The sequence below is a fragment of the Macrotis lagotis genome, chromosome 1 (genome assembly GCF_037893015.1).
Source record: "Macrotis lagotis isolate mMagLag1 chromosome 1, bilby.v1.9.chrom.fasta, whole genome shotgun sequence".
Classification (NCBI taxonomy): Eukaryota; Metazoa; Chordata; class Mammalia; order Peramelemorphia; family Peramelidae; genus Macrotis; species Macrotis lagotis.
In genome coordinates this window covers 585,972,316-585,994,452 of record NC_133658.1, presented here as the reverse complement: position 1 = coordinate 585,994,452, position 22,137 = coordinate 585,972,316, and the positions used below count along the sequence as shown (strand labels likewise).

At 36.6% G+C, this 22,137-nt stretch overlaps 1 protein-coding gene across 5 annotated transcripts in view; it reads right to left on the bottom strand.

Moving 5' to 3' along the window:
- EPHB1 (EPH receptor B1) overlaps window positions 1-22,137 on the bottom strand; it is an 890,754-nt gene that overhangs the window by 78,271 nt on the left and 790,346 nt on the right. For all 5 annotated transcript variants that reach the window (XM_074214828.1, XM_074214827.1, XM_074214825.1 and 2 more), the window contains one exon: window positions 12,080-12,202. In XM_074214828.1, the coding sequence (XP_074070929.1) occupies window positions 12,080-12,202 (123 nt within the window). The remainder of the gene's footprint in view (window positions 1-12,079; window positions 12,203-22,137) is intronic.

Below are 22,137 nucleotides of genomic sequence, written 5' to 3'. Positions count from 1 at the left end.
GAGAGGGAGGGAGGGAGAGAGAGAGAGAGAGAGAGAGAGAGAGAGAGAGAGAGAGAGAGAGAGAGAGAGAGAGAGAGAGAGAGAGAGAGAGAGAGAGAGAGAGAGCGCAGATAGAGAGAGAGATATATAGAAATATAGAATTAGATATTAGCAAAATTCTATTTTAAGATAACACTGAGAGAATAAACTTTTAAAAGAAACTTGCTTTTATCAGAGCATCTCAGAATTGGAAGGGATCACAGAAATGATATGATCCAATGTTGACCTGAAAATGATCCTTTTCCGAAAATCCCCCAAAAATCGTGATCTGAAGCTATAGTGATAGGGAGCTCACTATCTATAAAGGCAGACTATTCTGCTTTTAGGAACTGTATCATTATTAGGTATTGCTTATATAGCCATGATCTATATCCATGTACATTCACAGAATTTCCAGTTCAATTATATTCAAAAGATATTTATTACATGCTTATTGCATATCTACAACTTGAATTTGTGTAGTATATTTTGGTTTTAGGAGAAATGACCATGCATTATCTTATTTTAGCTTTATAACTTCCTATAAAGAATGATGGAACTATATTATTTCTATTCAACAAATTAATAACACTAACATTGAAATGAACAACTCAATGGCTTACCTTGGAGTCAGGAAGATCTGGGTTCAAATTCTGTCTCTGGCCCTTACTAGCTGTATGACTGGCCAAGTCACTTAACCTGTTTTCTTCATTTTTATTATTTGTAAAGTGAGCTAAAGAAGGAAATGTCTTGTCTCTTTCTATGCTTTAAATAAGCATTCAATAATGCAAAATAAAATTTGTAAAGCACTTTATAAATATCATTTAATTTTATCCTTATACTAACCTTGGGATGTAGGTGTTACTATTATTATCACTATTTTATTGATGGTATAACTGAGGCAAGCAGAAGTTAAATGACTTGCCTAGTTTGCATAATAGCAACAGAGGTCAGATTTGAATTTATGGCTTTTTCACTCTAAGTCTAAAATTTTACCCACAATACCACAAGAAAGTGAGACTTAGGGGCCACTGTCAAGCAGAGTTTATTGCCAAAGGTTAGAATAGAATTGGTTATTCCATGTCCCCCATGAGAAAATTTAAAAAAAGAAAACAAATTGAGCACCGTACCTCATCTATCAATAAGTATTTATTAAGCATGTGCTATGAGTCAGACAAAACACTGTGCTAAGTGCTAAAGATGAAAAGTAAAGAAAATTCCTTCTCTCAAGAATTTAGCTACTCAGATGTATACATGTATATATAGATGTATATAGATGCATGTATACACACATATAAGGACAATCAACACATTTGTAATCACATATTTTATATATGTGTATAATTTATATACATATATGTAGTTTATATGTGTATAGAAAGAGGCAGAGCTATGGGAAGAAAGAGGAGAGGGAGTGGGGGATGAGAGGGAGGGAGGGAGAGAGAGAGAGAGAGGGAGGGAGAGAGAGAGAGAGAGAGAGAGAGAGAGAGAGAGAGAGAGAGAGAGAGAGAGAGAGATTGAGTCACCTAGCAAATATTTCCAGTTGTAACTGCTGGCTAGATGCAAATTGAATCCTCATGAAATGACAATTCTCCTGGTAACACTCCTAGTAACAGCTTGTACTCACAAACTGCCCTCCCTCAATTTTCTTCTTGCTTGTATGGTTTCATAGTTTCTAGTCATGTAGAAATCTAGTTCTATAGAAATTAAGCATTTTACAAAGTAAATGTGAATTTTAAATTGAAATTTAAATGACTGCTGTAGACCCAGCACATAAAATAATAACAATTCACATCTGTAGGGCTTTCTGGAACTTCAAGGTTGACTAAGTACTTCACAATAGCTTGACGAGGTATGCCATATAACTATGATACCATTTCTTAGATATGGAAATTGAGGATCTGATAAGTTATGTGATTTGTTCATGAACATATAGGTAATATGCTTCTCACATGGTATTTTAACTAGGGTTTGCCAGATCCCCATCCATTGATATTTTATTCCCTCTCCAGACAGAACTAGGTTATCATTGATATGATAGTAAAATCCCGATGATGAGAAACATCTGGTTGATTGGATGCTTCTTTCATTTTTCATCTAGCTGCTTGATGTTGTCAAATAAATGCTGATTTATTTACACTTGTCAACGTGATGTTGGATTAAGCTTTTTCTTTGACACTGCCTCCCCAGTCCTTATCATGGTTGGGGTTAAATATCTGATGATGTTTGTTTGTCCTTCTTTCTCAAAGAAGACCATGCATGACATTGGGAAGGTGATCCCAAGAAGAGTCTGTGAATTGGATTGAGTGAGGTGGGTGCTGTGCTAAGTCATTAGCCTGACTTTATCCTCTGGAATCATCTGAATCCAGTGGCCAAATATGGATCAGGACAACTGGAGATACCATGGATATGAGGCAATCAGGGTTAAGTGGCTTGTCTAAGATCACAGAGCTAGTGTCAAGTATCTAGGCCAGATTTGAACTTAGGTCCTCCTGAATCCAATGCCAATATTCTATCCGCTGCACCTACTAGTTGCACCTGACTTCATTGGTATAGGGAACTTTTAGGATCTTAGAGAGTTGACTGGGACGTTAAGAAGTTAAGTGAATTTATCTGATGTCCCACAACCAATGTGTTAAAGATAGAACTTCAATCCAGGTCTTCTAGGGCTTAAGATTCACTACACTACAGTGTTTTCTTCCTGCTCAGTTTCCCTTCAAGTATACATAATTAAACAGAAAAAAGTATTGGGTTTGAATTGTCTTTATAGCAACATATAGGAGCAGATAAAGAATTAGTTAATTATCTAAGAAAAGTTATGGGGCAGCTAGGCAGTGCAGTGGATGGAGTGACAGGGCTAGAGTCAAGAAGACTCATTTTCCTGAGTTCAAATATGATCTCACACTTAATAGTTGTATGACCCTGGGAACATCATTTAACCTTGTTTACCTCAGTTTTCTCATCTGTCAAATGAACTGGAGAAGGAAATGGCAAATAACTCCAGTATCTTTGTCACAAAAACCCAAATGTGGTTACTTAGAATCAGACATGAATGAAAAACAACTGGAAGCAAGAAAAAGTAAGAAGGGAGGGTTCTAGGGTATGAAGCCATTATATATTAGGAAAGAGAAGAAGTTAATTAAGGAGCAATTCTCCATTCAAGAATTTTGTTCTTTCAATATCCACATGAGAAAAGAGGTAATATTGATTAATAAGTAAAAAGATATTTAAATTATCACAATATTCTAATATCTTACTCTTTGGGAATTTGCTTGAGCTAAAAATGAATTAATTTTATGGAGTTTAGTATCATATGCTTAACATCATTCTCTATACCTAGTTATTCTTTTCCAGAAGTACAGAGGAATATTTTGTTTTTTATACTTTCTCTTACAACTATGAGTTCTTCCCTTGATCTCGACACTCTCTTAGATAATTGTTTTCTCTTTTATCCCTCTCTTTGCTCCAGAGTAGTATAATTTATTCCTCATTCCTAATCATTTCTTGATCCTTTGCAATACAAAGTCCATCTCATCTTTCCTATCCCTCCTTCCCATTCTATTGTAGCTTATCACCCTATGAAATAGATTTTTTTAATGTTTTTCTTTCTTGAATTCTTTTTTGATATTAACATTGTTCTTGTTCTTAATACCTCCTCTTCTCTGTTGTTTTTCCAAGTTCATGGTTCTCTTCTTATGTAACTGTACTCACTCACTCTCTCTCTCTCTCTCTCTCTCTCAAATCCTTATCTTCCAATCCCTTATGCATGTGTATCCTTCCAAGTTCTATCTTTAGCCTTCTTCTTTCATTTCTATCTCCTCTCTTCTTTGGACATTTTTATCTATTCCCGTGACTTCATCTGTCATTTGTTCACAGGTAACACCAAAATCTCTAAGTCTTAAGGTCAGCATTTCAAATTGGGTATCTCCACCAACATCTTATATTTGATATGTAGAGAAATAAGCTTACAATCATCTTTCTTTCTCAAAACTTTCATCTTTCAGATTATTGTTAAAGGCACAACTATCTTCCCAGTAATCACAGACTCAGAACTTCAGTCATTTTTACCTTACCTGTCTACTTCATCCTTCACAATAAATCAATTGCCAAAACTTATAACTTATCAATGCTATCTCTATTTTACTCACTTCTTGATTTTTTATTGTCACCAAGCTTGTTCAGAGACTTCACACTTAGCCTCCTAACTTTTGGCCTTCATCTATCCACTTTCCAATCTACTTTCACACTATGCAAATAACAAGATATTCCTAATATACCTCCTCACTCTTTTGGCCCCATACTATCAATGACTCCCTACTGCCTACTGAAAAAAGAAAAATAAATAAAAAAATTTATGCAGGTATTCAGTCCTCTCAATATTTTCAAACAATGACTCTTTCCTTTATAGACAAACTGGACAACTTTAACATCCAGAAGATAAGTGGTGTGGTGTGTATAGTGTTGGTCTTGGAACAAGAAAAATCTATGTTCAAATCTAATTTCAGATACTTGCTACTAGCTATGTGACCTTGGATAAGTCATTTAGCTTCTGTCTGCTTCAGTTTCTTCAGTGGTAAAATGGGACTAATAATAGAACCTAATTTCCAGGGCAGTGGTTAAGATCAAATTAAATAATATGTGCAAAGTGCTTAGCACATTTCTGGCACAAATTAGGTATCATAGAAATGTCTTTATTATTATTGTTGTTGCTGCTGCTATTAATAGACCAGTGACTGAAACATAGTATTGTATAAATTTTGTTGCCTTCTCTTCCTTTCTTCCATTCTCCCCTAGCCCTGTATTGTCTTACTCACATAACCTCCCAAACCTCCCCTCCTTCAAGGTCAAATTTAGGTGTCATATCTTTAAGAAATCTTTTCTATATTTTTCACTCCCCAATATACATATTCAAAGATCTTGAATTCTTCATGGTACTTTCCCCAGCCCTTTTTACTTTGTCACAAAGGAATTCTACCAACCTTTGTATTTTAACTTCTCTACTATGTCATAAGTTCAGAGTTAGAATGAATGTTAGACACCTTTCAGTCCAATCCCCTCTTTTTTGGAGATAAGGAAACTGAGGCCCAGAGAAGCTAATAATCTGTTCAAGGTCCCTGAACTACAATCCAACCCAGTTCCTCTGGCACAAATTCAGTGCCCTCTCCATTGTACTCTCCATCTTGGCTACTGGCAATAGCTATAGTCCATGTTGTTTGTTACCCTAAGATAGTGCATTTGTCCTTTTGGTCTTTTGAGTACAAGAGATAATAGCCCTGTTCAGGATGCTTAGGTCTTTCTTGTACTTCTGGGTGGGATTTCCTGGGATACTGTTGCACATATTACTTCTTCACTCTTTATTAGAGGAAGACCAAAATTCACATGACAATGAAACAAATTATATTGTCTTTTCATCTTTTTTCTTAGTATTAATTATACCATTATATATGTCATCAATAATTTATTTAGTTATTTTGAAGGAATATGGGACTGTGTTTCTGTTCCTTGAGGTAGGGAGTTAAGCTGGTACAGAAATTTTGAACCTCAGTGACTGGAAGAAAGGGAATGTTAGCAGGAGAATGGGAATGTTTGAAGGTGAAACCTTTTATTCTGTTATTAGAACTACACGATTTAAAGTCAAAAGGAACAGGTGAGACCATCTCCTCTCATTTTGTAGATAATAATAACTAACTTTCATAATGTGCTTTAAAGTTTGCAAAATTCTGAGGAGTAGAGGTTAAGTGATTTACCCAAGGTCAGTAACAAAGGTCATAATCAACAAAGACTGGGTTCAAATGCAGGCTTCTTGATTCCAAATTCAGAGGTTTTTTGGTTTGGTTTTGTTTTTTTGTTTTTACCAAATGAGGGTTTCTATAGACACCTCTTTTAACTATAATTGAATCTATCCGCAAACTTTACTCAGGACTTAACTGCTCTACTGTTGTCGTCTCTATCATCTAAAATACTCTCATTCTCTAATTATTTTGCCTCATACAATACTCACCCTTTAAGTTACTACCATCATTCATTTTTTCTGCTACTGTTTTTGAATAATGCAGCATCGTTGGCTCATGGGATCTTCATGTGACCTCACAGACTATCTAGTCCAACTCCTTAATTTTAGATAATGAAAACAGTCCCAAGGAGTTTAAATGACTTGCCCAAGGCACACAGGGAGCAAGTTACAGAGGCAGAATTTGAACTCATATTCTTTGATTCTGGAGTCAATAATATTCACCTTTATCAAAGTCTTCCATGAAAGATTCAGAACAATAGAGACATGGCCTACTAGAGATTCCCACTACTGAACCTCAACTAGATTCAACTTCCTCAGTCAATCCTTTGATTCCTCCCACATGGGTTCCATAACTGTATAGCCCCAGGAGTTATCAGGAAGCAGAGCAAAATGGTGAGAGTCCTAAGGATTTTGAAAATGACAGTCCTCATTCCCCAAGGCAAAGGAATAAGGTGGAACTCCTTTTTTTGTTATTTTTTTCAAGGCAATGGGTTAAGTGACTTGCCCAAAGTCACACAATTAGGTAAATATTAAGTGTCTGAGGCCAAATTTGAACTCAGGTCCTCCTGACTTCAGGGCTGGTGTTCTATCCACTGTGCCACCTAGCTAGATTCTTGCAGAATGTAGTAGAAACAGCCTTGACCTGGAAGTCAGAAGACCTAGGTTTGAAGTATAGTTTTTGCATTAAGTTCTATGTGTGACATTAGGCAAGTCACATAACTTTTCTGGTCCTCAGGTTCTTCATTTTTAAAATCAAAGATTTGGACAGGCTTCCTTCTAGCTCCAATCCTATGAATCTCACTAAGAAATTTCCTATGACTAGATCACATACAATATAAAATGGAACTCTACTGGTCATATAGCTTTAGACATATCATTGAATATTTTAGGCCCCAAGTTTCTTCACATAGAAACTGAATAGATAGGAGGGTGCTTTATTGGACTAGATGAACTCCTAAGGGAAGTTGTTTGGCATAGGGGATGGAATGCCAGAACTGGAATCAGGAAGACTCCTCTTCCTAAGTTCAAATCTGGCCTCAGACACTTACTGTAAGATCCTAGGCAAAGTGCCTTAACTGTTTGCCTCAGTTTCTTCATCTGTAAAATGAGCTGTAGAAAGAAATGGTAAAGTGCCAAGAAAGCTTTAAATGGGGTCATAGTCAAATGACTGAAAAAATGACTGAACAAAGGTGTCTTCCAGTTCTTAAATTCTGAGAGTCATAATTTCTATGCTTTTTTTTGTACTTGATCACATACTGTCTTGAATTATAATTTATTAGAGAATCATAAATTTAGATTTGGAAGGAATCTTAAAGATCTGAAAGTCCAATTTTCCTATTGTAAATGAGAAAATAGGGGCACTAGAGATGGAGTCTCTTTCCTAAGGCTACACAATAAATAAATGGCAAAAGTACTTAATTGTGACTTCAGTCTTCCCTAGCTAGGATTGGTTTTTAGGAATGTTGCTTGCTACTTATATTGAACTCTCTGTAGGCAGTCAATTAAGACTGGACTAATGAATGAAGAAAATTCTTCCTAATATCTAAACTTAATCTTCCCTGCTAACCATTTAATCCATTTCCTCTTTTATCCTCTTCTGGAAATGGGATTAGACCATCACTATCTATTTTAAAATAATCATTCATCAGATGCTAAATTCTTTTTGTTTTCTTAGCCCTATGTCCTCTGTGGTGCTTACTCTCTAAATTAAAATGATTTGTATTCTTACCTATTTCCTCTAATAGTTTTCATAAAAATTAATATAAATATGCATTATAAAATGTTAATGTAAAAGTAAGTTTACTTTTTCTCTTACTCTTTCCTATTTCCCCCTCTTCCTCCTCTTACTCTTCCTCATTTTCCTTTTGTTCTTCATCTTCTCTTCTATGTCTTTCTCTCTTCTTTCTCTTCTGACTTATGATTTTACAAATGCAGAGAAATTCTGTTATGAAAGTTGCCTATGCATATGCAAATACACTGTTGTACTAGAATGAGAGACTTGGAGATTTGCCCTTGATTCTGCAGTAAGATGACAAGTCTTCCTGGGGCTTTCTATTCACTCAAACCACAACTACCTTTATTTGACCTCTTGAGAATTTTGCTTGAATGTCAAAATTTGGTTGCCCAGAGAAGTTCATCAATTTTGTACCACAATCTCATAACAGTATGCATACCCAGGTTCTGGATAGTGGATGTTGCTTTCAAGATTTCCCAGTCACCAATGGAAGAAAACAAGGCTTTGTCCTTGCTCCCATACTTTTTATCATGATATTTTCAGCCATGTATCAAATACTTTCACTGAGGATGAACATGGACTCAAGGTCAGCTATAGCACTAATGGCAAATTCTTTGATTTGAAAAAGCTACAAGCCAATACCAAAGTGGAAGGAATATTGACACATGATCTTCTGTTTGTTGATGATTTGTATACTCAATGCAGCCTCTGAAGCTGAGATGTAAGCTGCTTGTACTCATTTTGGTCTAACAATTATCACCAAGAAAACCCAGGTGCTCCATCAGCCAGCACCACCATCCATCTGTGGAACTGTCAATTCCAGCAAATAGAGAAGTATTGAGTACTGTGGACAAGTCCACTTACCTTCCCTTACCTACCACTTACCTTTCCAGCGAGGTACACATTGACAATGAGGTTGACACTCACATTGCCAGAGCTAGCTCAGTATTTGAGAGGCTCCAAAAGAAAGTTTGGGAGAAAAAGGATATCAAACTGACTACAAAACTGAAAGTCTACAGAACCATTGTGCTGACTTCATTGATTTATACCTTTGAAATCTGGATACTCTACCAGTGCCATGTCAGGAAACTGAATTATTTCCATTTCAATTGTATTTAAATTGTATTAGGAAGATTCTGAAGATCACCTGGCAGGAGAAGATACCAGACACTGAAGTCCTTTCTCTAGCTAAACTGCCTGACATGCCAACATTACTACAGAGAGTGCAACTAAAAATGGGCTGGACAAGTTAGAATTCCAGATGTACTCTTGCCAAAAAATATATATATTTTATGGAGAACTCACACAGGGCAGGAGCTCACGAAGGGTCAGAAGAAGTGATACTGAGACACGCTGAAGGTCTCCTTGAAGAACTTTAGAAGTGATTATACAGAATGGTAGACACTGGCACAGGACCACCTAGCATGTCATGCCCTCATAGCTGTATTCTATGAGGAAGGCAGAATTAAAGCAGCTCAAAGGAAACGTGACATCCATAAGTTTAGAGTATCTGTCCCAAGTGTTCACACAGACTATTTGTGCACAACCTGTGGTAGAGCATTCGAAGCTCATATTGATCTGATCAGTCACAATCAGACACACTGTAATTTGTCTCAAACATAGTGATGTCATTTTGGTCTTCTTTAATAAGGAAGGACAAGAATCAACATCACTTTGAATTAGATTTCAGGAGATTTGGTGACTTCTTGCATCCCAGTTTTCTTCCAAGCTTCAATATCCATAGTGACTAAAATGGAACCTCACCACTCACTATCATTTTTCCTCAATCTATTCAATTGTTATTTCTCTGCACAAACTTCACTGGAAACTTTTACTGTAGAATTAACAGAAGAAATTTGGGGCTGTCTTCAATACCATCTGTATCCAGAGAAAGAAGTGTGAAGTTTGAACAAAGATCAAGGACTATTTACCTTTAAACTAGAAAAAAAACATATCTTATTGTCCAATCTTGCTATCTCTTATACTTAATGTTTCTTCCTTAAGGATATGATTTCTCTCTCATCACATTCAATTTGGATCAATATATACCATGTAAACAATGTAAAGACTGGCAAATTGCCTTCTGTGGAGGGTGGAGGAGGGAAGAAAGATTAGGGTAAAATTGTAAAACTCAAAATAAATACAATCTTAAAAAAAAGAATTAACAGAAGAGGGGTAATCTCTGAGTAAAATAGAAAGAAAAATTATGAAAAGAAAACCAGGAAAAATCACTTTTCCAGTCAGGAGTGTTATCTCCTTTATTTTTAGAGCTATGGCAAATTATGCCAATTGAATGAATATCACTGGAGAAAAAATAACTTGGTTATGTTTGTGGAATTAGATGGGTGACTACTAGTAGGGGGAAGGAAATACTAAATTTATAGAGGCCTGTTGTGCTGGGTGCCATGGTCTTTTAAAGCTCTCAACCACCAAAATCATGTGACTCACACCTGTTAAGTGTGCAGATCTCTTCTGAGCTGAGCACATAAGCATTTCTAGTCTTGACCACAAATGCTGCATGGAAACAGAAAGTAAAATTGGTGGAACTTCATCAATTGTTACTTTACGGGCTTCTAATATTTCATGAGCTCACCCCCAAATTGCCACTCTAAGATAGATTCATAAAGGAAGAGGAATCTTTACTCTTTATTCAAAAGAGGCAAAGGAACTAATGTGTGCTTTCTATGATGAAATGCAGGTTGACAACACATTGCACAGGGCATATTAAATAAATAACATTAAAATCACTAAAGCCATTACCAATGGATCATAACAATTAATAGCATGGGGAAATAAGGAGCTGAATGGAGAGCTATCTTCCAACATCATCTTTCAGATTTATAAGGGGAAATCTAGGTGTTTCACTATAATCCAATTTATCAGGAGACCATCCTTCCAGAGCCTGCTCCTTAAATATTTCAGAGTCTAAGGAGATAGAGAAAATTATCTGCACAGAAGTTAAAGTCTTGGTTCAGTAACATATTTAATGAAAGTCAATGGGAGATATGTAAAGACTCATGTGGCTCAGAGTATGGCTAGTCTTCTGAGAAATCCCAAGGGGTCTTATGGGACCAAAACTATATTTCATTATAGGGAGATTTCAAACATATCCAGGTATGGCACCAATGGAAGTGTGAAGCCGTAACTAGTTAAGAAGGAAACCATAAAGTTGTCTGAGTCCTAGAGCATGAAAATGGGTGGTCTAATAAGGTTTTCAAATGTGACTTTCAATTTCCCTGGCAGCTGTTTGATCTCATAGTGTATTAAGTGAGGTGATGGATGTAATGTGCTAACATTCTTATGTTAAATAACACAGAGTTACTGCCAAGTAGTAGTTTGATTAAATAGTTTCCTGTGCTCAACTAGTATAAAGAGATGCAAATCCATCTATTTCCTCTTAAGGTAGAAAAGACAATGGTTGTAGGTATTAGAGGTGGAAAAGACATAAAAATGGATAGATTTTCAAGAATGTTGGAAAACAACTCAGCAGAATAGAACTATCATGGAAGAAGAAGATGAAAAAGTATGGAAGAATATAAAGGAAGAAAATAAGACAAAGGAGACACCATTGAATACAGATATAGGAGCAATCAGAAGAAAACAGATTAGTGAAAAGTAGAGGAAATAAAGTTTAAGTCCATGTTCTAAATTAACCACATCTCTTTGGATTAAATAAAAACATAGTGTAAGAGTTCAATCTGATTTCCTTAAAATATTTCACACCATTCTACACTTATCTATACTTCCAATCAGCAAGAGGGGACACAATTCCCGAGTAGCATAGGTCATTTTTTACTGGTAACACTTTCTAAAACGTATATGTAAAGGAATAAAAGTGAAGGAGAAAGTGATCTGAGCTCCACATTTGGATTTGTCACCAAATATAATTGCAGTTTAAGTGAGAAAAGGGAAGCAGTAAATTTTAAGGTGAAATCTTAGGCTTAGGCCTTTAGGGAAGAATATGAGATGGATCAGGTCCTGAGTCCACTATCCTAATAATTCACATTTTCTCTTGAGGTAATCACTAACCTACCAATTTCTTCCCCACCTTATTTGAGTTTTAATGAATTCCTTAGAATTCCTTGTTTATTTTCTAGATAATGATTGAATCACTTCCAAAACAGTCTAATCTCAGACAGTTTCAAATATTCACAAATGAATCCCAGTCATTTAATTCTCTATCAGTTATACGTATACAAGTCTGGGTTATTCCCCTAGATGGTTATTGTCTTTGTGGTTAAGGATACTTGGAACAATAGAAAAGATGTATAAGACAGAGAGGATGAACAAAAGAGATGGAGAGAGAATCATACCTGCTCCAATGACCTCTTCAATTTTCACAAAAGACACATCAATTTCCTTGGCAAATTCCCGAACAGCTTCATTGGGATCCTCATAAGTGAAGGGATCAATGTAGATCTTCATACCTGGGGAGCCTTGTTAGAGGAGATAAGAAGGGTTAACAACCCAAAGAGGAAATGCTTTGTGTTATGAACATGACTGAAGATACTAGAGTTATATACTATGACTGTTTTTGATAGGTCCCTTCTGTATATCACTTTCCAAAAACATCATTTTGATTTCTTCTCTCATTTTATCTCGCCTCCCCATATCCCATCCTATCAGCCTTTCTAAGTTGTCTGCAAACTCCTTGAATTAGATTGTAAGCTCTTAGAGGGCAGGGACTGTCTTTTTAATTGGTAATTGTATCACTGGCATTTAGTATCTTTTCTGGTATATTGTAGGTGCTTAATAAATAGTTTATTAATTGATTGACTGCTTTTGCTTCTCCGTCCTCTACTTCTCCTCAATATTTTCTTCTCTTCTCAAGTTCTTCTTGAACTGTGGAGCAGATTAGTTATAAGTGACAGATTGGGACCAGTCCCCCACATCGAGTTGCTCACAGAAGCCAGGAAGGTGATTGATGTCACGTCAAATGCATTAGCAGAAAAGTGGTGGGAAAATGGTAGGGTAGATATCAATATTTATCAACTTGACAACTTTCCTGAGTGGAGGCCACTGTTAAGGTTATAACTGACGGTTCCTGGTCCAGGACTGAAAGAGGGATGGGGACAGATTAAAAAAAGAAATTGCTATTAGAAAATCAACAAGATGTGCCAGAAGTACACAGAAAACGTGGAAGTGCCAGAAAAAGAACAGAAGAAAAGTGAATAGAAAGTCTCGAAAACTCCTAATAGAAAAACAGAACAAAATCAACAAAAAAGACACATTAGATACAATGAAAAAAAATAGTAGTTGAAGTTCCATGCCTTCAGATACACAAAAGTATATAAAGAAGAATAAAATAATGAAAGAGAAATACATAAAAGAATATAGACTGTCACTGATAAATACAGTGGCAAGATAAATAGGTGTGCACAGAGAGAAAATAGAGAATTGTCATCGCAGGAAAGATACATTCAAGGAGTAGAAGAAAGAGGACAAAAAAAGTAAATGGAACCCTAAAAATAAATGGTTTCATTCACAACTGTAATTTTTCAACATTCTTGATATATCATTAAGCTGTAAACAACATATGGACTTTTTTTTGGTGGTGAGGACATAGTTGTAGGGGAAAGTACTATTCCTTTAATAGTGCCTTTAAAAAAAAATACTTATTTCTGGTTGTCTCCAGATCAGATTAAAGGTAATCAGTAAAGGACTAATCTAAAACTGACCTCACAGTATGGCAAATAAGAAGAAATAAGAAATTTGATATTTCTTCAGGTTGCTTTCTACACCATTCTAGTCTTTGACAACCTTTTTCATCTTTCATATATAGCACAGCAAAGGCTTCATATTAAGGAATTATTTTGGTAACTTTGTAATTCCTACTTAATTTATACTACATTTGTTATACAAGCTTTATAATCTTCCTTAAAGAACAGGGTTCAATTCCTGGAATGGAAGATGAAGTTTCCATACCTCCCCCCATACCAATAGTGTGGTAAGCTACAGATAGTTGGAAAGAAGGGAGGAAGAGAGAAAGGAAGGGAAGAAGGAAGAAACTAATTGAGTCAAGTCAAAAGAAGAAAGTATATTAGGAGAGAATTTGAGAGAACTAGCTAGACCACTCATATATCAAATTTCACTGAAATCTGATTTATTCAAAAACTAATCACAAAAATGGAAAACACTCAAGAATAACAAATCAATAATGGTATTCTGGATAACATATCCTCCTATAAATATTATTTTCAAATTATTCAAAAATTAATTTATAAAAATCTCTGAATAATATTGAAAACAGGAACTTGGTCACTGACATGAGAATAGAGGAAATGGATTGATCATCTTGTTTCTACTATCAATATTCCCCTCCCAGGAGAGTCACTGCATTTTAACTGATGACAAGAAAGGGGAAGGGAAAGATGAAGGTTATTGATGGACCACACTTTTTTTTAACTTCTCAATATTTCATAAAATTGGAGAGCAATTGATGATCTTAGTATATATTGGTAGCACACCATGACAAAAGAGCAGGTGAGGGTTGATGAAATTGATCTGAAAAGTTCTGTGGGACCCAAATCAATTTCTTTCTAGAGAATTATTCAAGTATGTCAACCTTTTTAAGCATCCAGAGTAGTTGTATTCCTAGTCCTCTAGTGTTTAAGGAACTACTTGTTTCAAAAACTGTTTGAGGAAAGTGAATGAGTGGGAAGAGAGATCAGCTAGTTTAGATCTTCATCAAATGCTTTTCAAATGACTCTTTTGGTGTTTAAGACCTAGTGCTTATAAGTGAAATATTCTAAGTTCTAGAATAGAAATTCCTTCAACAAAACTAAACTGTCCAGAATATGCTTTAATAGAAGGTTACAAACCAAAATTACAAAACAAAGATAGTTGGGGGTAGAATCCTGTGTTAATGAGGTTTATAGTCATTGTACCCAAACAGATTTGGAGAAAATCTATTCCCTAGGAAGAAATCATTTATCTTGGTGAATTCCTTTAGGTTGGTTAATTCCTTTAGGCCTCAAATGTACCTCCTAGTATACCCCACCAGAAAGACTTCATGCTATTTGTTAAGCGAAGTACTTTACTCACAAAGAATAGCTTTGCTGACTTCTTCACAAGTAAGGCCGACTATAATATGTATATGTATGGATACTGGGGAAAGCAACTTTATTTCAAAAGGAGACCTTTCACATAAGGAATGGATCTTTTATTTCCTTGGCAAAGGGAATATCCAAGTGAAGAAATTCCCTTTGCTAATAGCAGTCAACACCTACTCTACAATTTATAGTCTTTAGAGAATTGCTTAGGACATTGGGATTGCTCAGAGTCATCCTTGACCCTAAGTCTTTCTGGATTTGAGGCCATCTCTCTATTTATTACTCTGTGATGTCTCTCAAGATTTTGTAATAAAGGGAAAGAGAAATTTAACTCATGTTAAATTATGATTGATTTCACAGGAGGTAAAATTCAAAGCAGGCCAAATAAATTGTCTATGGGAATACACATACTGGCATTTGGATCTCCCCAAGGTTGTTTGGTTCCACTACTAAAGAAGGTAAAGGGAGAATACAAAATTGGAAGGCAAAAAAAGTCTCATACAAATAAAGGCCTTTACTCTAATTAAGGCTGCTAATATGGGCTTGGAAAAATAGACCAAAGGCAATTCATCTGACAGGTGGTAAGAAAACCTCATATAGTAAATAAAGCAAGTGGATAGAGCCCACTCACTTTTGAATGACACTTTTGTTCAGTTCTCTCTCTCTAGCAACTTATCTGGATTCCTTCCAGTACCAGAAGATAATAAAAGCTTGGCAAGGATGATAGGTTATTTGTATTTGGATCCTTTTTTTATGCCTTTTCCATAAGCTAACATACCAAAATGGTCTATTTCTCCTTGAACATATGAGGGAATAATTTTTAATTATCAGGAAAGTGGCATTTAGGGCAATGAATCATCCTGCAGTAAACAAGGAATTCCAGTCATCTGTGGAAGCAGTTGGAGCAGAACAACTGAAAACATGATTCAGAAAAAAATAGTTCTTAGTTTGGGATGATTTGGAAATTCAAAGACTAGTTAGAACCTACATTTCTGCAAAAATGCTATAGGTAGAAGCTTTATGCTTTCCAAGTTATTCCAGAGGGAATAAAATTAGTTTTTTTCACTTGCAGTTCTGTTCATGAAATTTTACAATAACTGTAAGGCTTGTGCATATTAATTGTTCTATAAACAAATTTATAAGTGTGACTGAAACCCTAACCAGGCTTTTGAAGATCATGGTAAGGTCTCAGCTTATAAAAAAGAAAAGAAACATATTTTGATTCTTTAACCAAACAGCAGTTCAGAAAAGTAACTAGGCTGGGGTGGATAAGCAACAAAATTGAGAGCTGCTTCTTCTCCATGGTAGAGTACCAGCCCCATGCTGCAAGGCAAAATGACTTCCATTTCATTACCCAGCCCTGGGCCAGTTCTTCCACGGTTCCATCATTATAGTTTTCCTTTCTCAGAGCATTTTTACCGAACTGAAATGAGACCTTCACGAAAGCCATTCTTGGCATACTAAAACTGAATCAATGGCTCAATCAATTAGCAAGCATTTATTAAAAGTCTGTGGTAGGCAGACGCCATGTTGTATGCTAGGGGTATTATAAACAAAGAACAATCACTTTTCTCAGGGAGTTGACATTCTTATTGTGGAAGTGGTCAGGGATTCTGAGATCTTCCCACCCTGAAAGAGAGCTTTCTGGCTCAGCTGAGCCCACTCAGTTCCTCCTCCACCTGGTGACTTACCCAGCAACAATGTCCTGTGTTGTCCCTCTCAAGTCAAGCCCCAATGTGCCAAACAGAGTATGCTCTGGAAGCTAGATTCCTAATTACACTAGATTCCTAACTACACTAAGGTAGGCAACATAAACTGGCACAGGATCATAGATCCCATTGCCTGAAAGCAATCAGGAATGACTAAACAATAAATAACTGGATTACAGCAGATAAAATTAGATTTAATTTGACATATTCTAATCATGGTGTTTTTCTGACCTTTGGGTTACCAAATCTCAGTATTTTCAGGAACATCATGACAGAGTACTTTTCGTTATTCAGTTGTGTTTGATTCTTCATGACGCCATTTGGGGCTTTCTTGGCAAAGATACTAGAGTGGTTTGCCATTTCCTTCTTCAATTGATTTTATAGATGAGAACAGAGACAAACAGGGTGAAGTGACTTGCCCAGGATCACAAAGCTAGTAAGAATCTGAGTCTGCTTTTGAACTCAGGTCTTCTCGACTCCAGATACAGCACTCTATCTACTGTGTCACCTCATTGCCCTTGATGGAATTGTACACAATGACAATAAATGTGGTGTCACTTTGGAAACTGTATCAGGAAGACCTAAATTCATATCCTGCCTCAGATAATTCTTAGTTGTGCCTTCTTGGTTCTCAGTTCCCTCATTTCTAAAATGATGGTTTTGAATTTGAAGACCTCCAAGGCTTCTTCACCAGCTATAAATCACAGTCCCTTTAACTGTTTCTATGGTCAAGAAATTCATTGGAAAGCCAATCTATCTCAGTCCATCACCTGGTTTGTACCTAAAGCCTTTCTAGGAGAGAAGGGCCTTCCAGAGTTTGCTCCAAGGAACTGCTCCCTTCCCCTGAGTGTCTTTTCACTACAGAATAAAACGAGTGTAACAAAGGTAAAAGCATCAAGGTCTGGCAGATTTCGTATTAGTTGTTTGATGATTAAGACATATTTGCAAAGCTAGATTTAGTTGAAAAGGGGTTGCCAAGGTTTCAGGGCATAGCAGTCATTAGAGGAGATATGGGAAATACAGTCAATTTTAGTTAGGAGAAGGTTTGCAGTAGAAAAATGCTGAAGATGGAAAAAAAGAGTCTTCCTCATGCTTCTTGTAACTCCAAAAGTCCAATAGTCCTCAGAGGTTTGATGTTCTAATAATAGATTTAATTGTTGACTATTGTCCATTTGATTTGATATCAATGCTTGTCCTTTGTTCTCATAGAGGACCATGATATCAGGGAGACATCAGCATGATAAACACCTGAATTGGATTCAAGTAAGGGAGGGCTGAGCTAAGTCACTAGTCTCTCTTTCTCCTCCTGAGCCATGTGGGTCCAGTGGTAATATATGAATCATGATGGCAGGAGATGGCCTTGGATGGGAGGCCATCAGGTTTGAGTGACTTGCTCAGGATCACAGCTAGTGAGTATCAAGTGTCTAAGATTAGATTTGAACTTCCATCCTCCTGACTCCAGGGTTAGTGCTCTATCCACTACTCCACCATCACATATTACAAGGAATACACTTTCACCCAAACTCTCTGCCTCATAGAGGCTGAGTTGCTGAAATTGTGCTATTAGAGTCTCATTTATTTCTCCTAAAGTTATCAAGATTCTAATGTCTTTAGGGAAGATAATTACTTAGATAAACAGCTATTGTCATCATAATAAGAATGAAGAATTTCAGTACAAGATTTTTTTTAACAGAAAGACAGGCTTTTTATTTGCTTTGAATATCATTATTTTACTAGCATTGCACAACTTTTTTCTTCTCTTGTAATAATAATAATAATAATAACAGATAACACTTATTAAGAAACCACTAAGTGCCTGATATTTTACAATTGTTAACTGATTTGATCCTCACTACAACCTTGAGATGATACTGTCACCATTTTGCAATTTAGGAAACTGTGGTTAATAGAGTTTCAGTGACTTACCCAAGATCACCCAGCTAGGAAATGTCTGGGCCACAGTTCTTACTCAGGTATTCCTGACTCCAGACCCACAGCTCCATATACTATGGCACCACTTAGTTGTGCCACCTCACTTCAGAAGACCTTCAGTGCATTGAGTAGATATTATGAAGGATTTATGGAAGGGCATGGACAAGAATCCTGGGATCCTTTCAGAGATGGTGCAAAGTTTTCCTGGTATGATAATTTTTTTCTCTGATACAGAAGATGGACTCCTTAGTTATTTTAGAGAATAACCCGGGAGATTAAGCCATTTGTCCAAGATCACAGGCAGAATATATCAGAGATAAGAATTTAACTCATGTCTTCCTGATTCCAAAGTTAACCTTGTATCTAATCTACCATATTATTTTTCCTACCTGCCTTCCCTACTCCAAAATAAATGAATTATAGTGGCACAAAGTAAGAAGATAAAAATCTGTTGGATAAACTATATTGGAAAGATCAATGACTCTATTGAATCACTGAAAAAGAGAAAAAATATATTGGAAATGACCTGATAATTTCATTTATAAAAGGCAGTGCTGGAGGAGAGAGGAGATCCCCTTTACTAATACAAATTAGTCCATTTTCTACAATTTAAAAGTCTCATAAAGTTGCTTAGAATCATATTTATACAACCAGAATGTGTCAGATTCCCACCTCTGAAAAACTAAATAAAGCATGATAATTTTTCCTGAAAAAATTTCTAAAAAAAATTATCAGATTCTAAGACACATTTTGGGGCTAAAGCATACACCTGAATTCTCTGAGAAGTCAGAGTGGCTGGGAGTGGCCCACTATGGTTTTGACTTGTGTAATAAAGGAAGACCTGTCTCAAAAAAAAAACCAAAAACAAAAACAAAAACCCACTGACCATGGTTACCTAGTTTCAGATACTGCCCTTTCTTTCTTTTATAAGATGACTAGAAGCTACATCCCACATCAACCCCTACTTTGGGTACATGAAGATACCTCCCTGAACAGCCAAGGTAATCCCAGAAGCATCAACAAGGAAGGGATTTTTTTTAAAATAACTTTTCTTGAGGGCCTGATATTTAAACTGACATTACTTACTTTGACAATATTTATTGTGCTTTGAGCATATGCTCCTAGAAAACCTCAAGAAGTGTCCTTTATAGATGTGATTATTCTTGCAGAATGTTATTTCCCAACTAAGGAAAGAAGGATTCTGACTTGCTTTCTCTTACTACTTAAATGTAGCAACGGTTCCAAATAACTATTGTGGCAGAGCTGGTCCCTTCAGTGGAAGGCAGAGGGAAGTGCCAAAGAGGGCGATCAAAGGGACCATTTGTGTGAATCTCTCAGGAGGAAGCATGGGCATCCTGATGAGCCATTGGGTAAAAGCCAAGAGTAGTAATATCTATGATAAAACAGGAATGACAACCTGGTAATAAGCTGAAAGAACAAATGTAGGCACTGAAGGCATTTAACTTAGAGCCAGTACATTAGGCACTTTCATATTGCTGTCCGATTATGTTTATTTGACACTTAATAAGCCTTCATGTAAACTCAACCACCTTCTGCATAGAGGCTTCCATATATCTTGCCCACCAGGATTCCCTCACAGTTACTGAGGTTCTTATCACCTGTAAGCTGAGTCTACCCAAACACTACTTTGAGGGAACAGTGACAAGGCCCTGTTTCCTTAACTGGAAGAGTTTGCTTTGTTTTTACCACAGAGATTGCTGTCTGATTATATTTATTTGACACTTATTAAGCCTTCATGGTAAATTCAACCACCTTCTTCATAGAGGCTTCCACATATCTTGCCCACCAGGACTCCCTCACAGTTATTGAGGTACTTATCACCTGTAAGATGAGGCTACCCAAACACTGCCTTTGAGGAAACAGTGACAGGGCCCTGCTTCCTTAACTGGAAGAGTTTGCTTTGTCTGTACCACAGAGATTCACAATGTCAAGATGATTTCTGGTACATTAATATACTATACATATGTATATATACACTGTCTATATGTAATTAGAATCAGGGGGTCATGATTATAAAATTGAAAATCATCATCATTATAATAATAATAAAAAATTATAACTTCACATTGACAGAGATAGGACTTTAATATTTAAAAAGTGATTTCAATTCATTATCTCATTTAATCCTGTAACAACCTATATGTCAATCCTGTTCTTATTTTATAGATAAGAAAATTGACACCACCCAATTAGTATGTGACTGAAGAGGGGATTCAAACTCAGGTTTTTTTTATTCCTCTTACTAGCCCTGTGACTGTGGTTATGTAAGTATGATTCTAATGTTAAGTCACTTAACCTCCATTAGTCTCAGTTTTCTTTCTGTGAAATAGGAATAATAATAGCAACTATTTTACAGGATTGTTGTAAAGATCAAATGAATTTTTTTAAAGATGATCAGAGGGAGGAGCCAAGATGTCAGTGTGAAGGCAGGAATTCTCAGAAACTCATTCTCCAAAATCTCCAAAAGCTGTCAAATTATAACTCTAGCCAAAATCTAGAGGGGGCAGAACCCACCAAAAGACTGAATGATATAATTTCCCAGTCCAAGACAACTTGAAGTGCCACAGGAACTTCACCAAGACTGGGGTTGGAAAGAGCCATAGTGTGGTGCAGCTGGGTGAAGCAAACCTGCTCCAGTCTTTGAGGAATACCCTGGGTCTCTGGAGACACCTGGGTCTGTGGCAGAGGGGGCAGTTTTCAGACCTCTTGGCCCAGGGATCACTGGGGACAACCTGAAGGGGGGCTGAGAGAGCTTTGCCACACCAGAGTGAGCACAGAGCAGAGTACCAACCTCAGAGCAGCCCTGTGGTGAGAACCTGCAGTGGGAATAGGCAGAGCCACACAGCAATTCCAGAGCTCCTGGCTCACAGATGTTGGGGTGGGGGGAACTGCAGAAGTCTCTGCTCTCTCTAGGGGCAGCACTCTGCTGTTTGCCCACACTCAGATCCATGTTGCAGTCTGGGCCCCCATACAACCATAGTGGAGCAGGGGCTCTCCTCACAAATCCAGGACAGAGGGGAAAGCCTGTTGTCATCCACAGACCAGAGCACAGGCAAGAGAGTAGTCAGAATCTCTCATAAGACCTTAGAGGAATTAAAGTTCTTGTGGAGTGTCCCACCCCAGCCCCCCAAAAAAGCCTTGGAAGTGTGGTAAATTGGTTATAGGCTGAAGAAATGAACAAAGAAAAAGAAGAATCTGACCATAGAAAATTACTTTGGTTCCATGGAGGATCAAAATACACAGTCAGAACATAACAAAGTTGATGCTTCTGTATCCAAAGCCTCCAAGAGAAATAGAAAATGGGCTCAGACAATAGAAGAGCTCAAAAAAGACTTTGAAACACAAGTAACGGAGGTGGAAGAAAAATTGGAAAGAGAAATGAGAGTGATGCAGGTAAATCATGAAAACCAAATCAGCAGCTTGGTGAAAGAAATACAAAAAAATTTACTAAAGAAAATAACAGGTTAAAAATCAGTTTAGGCTAAATGCAAAAAACAAGCCAAAAGGCAAATAAGGAGAAGAATGCCCTAAAAAGCAGAATTGGCCAGCTGGAAAAGGAGATAAAAATGCTCTCTGAAGAAACTATCTCCTTCAAATGTAAAATAGAGCTAAGGGAAGCTGATGATTTTGTGAGAAATCAAGAAGCAATAAAACAAA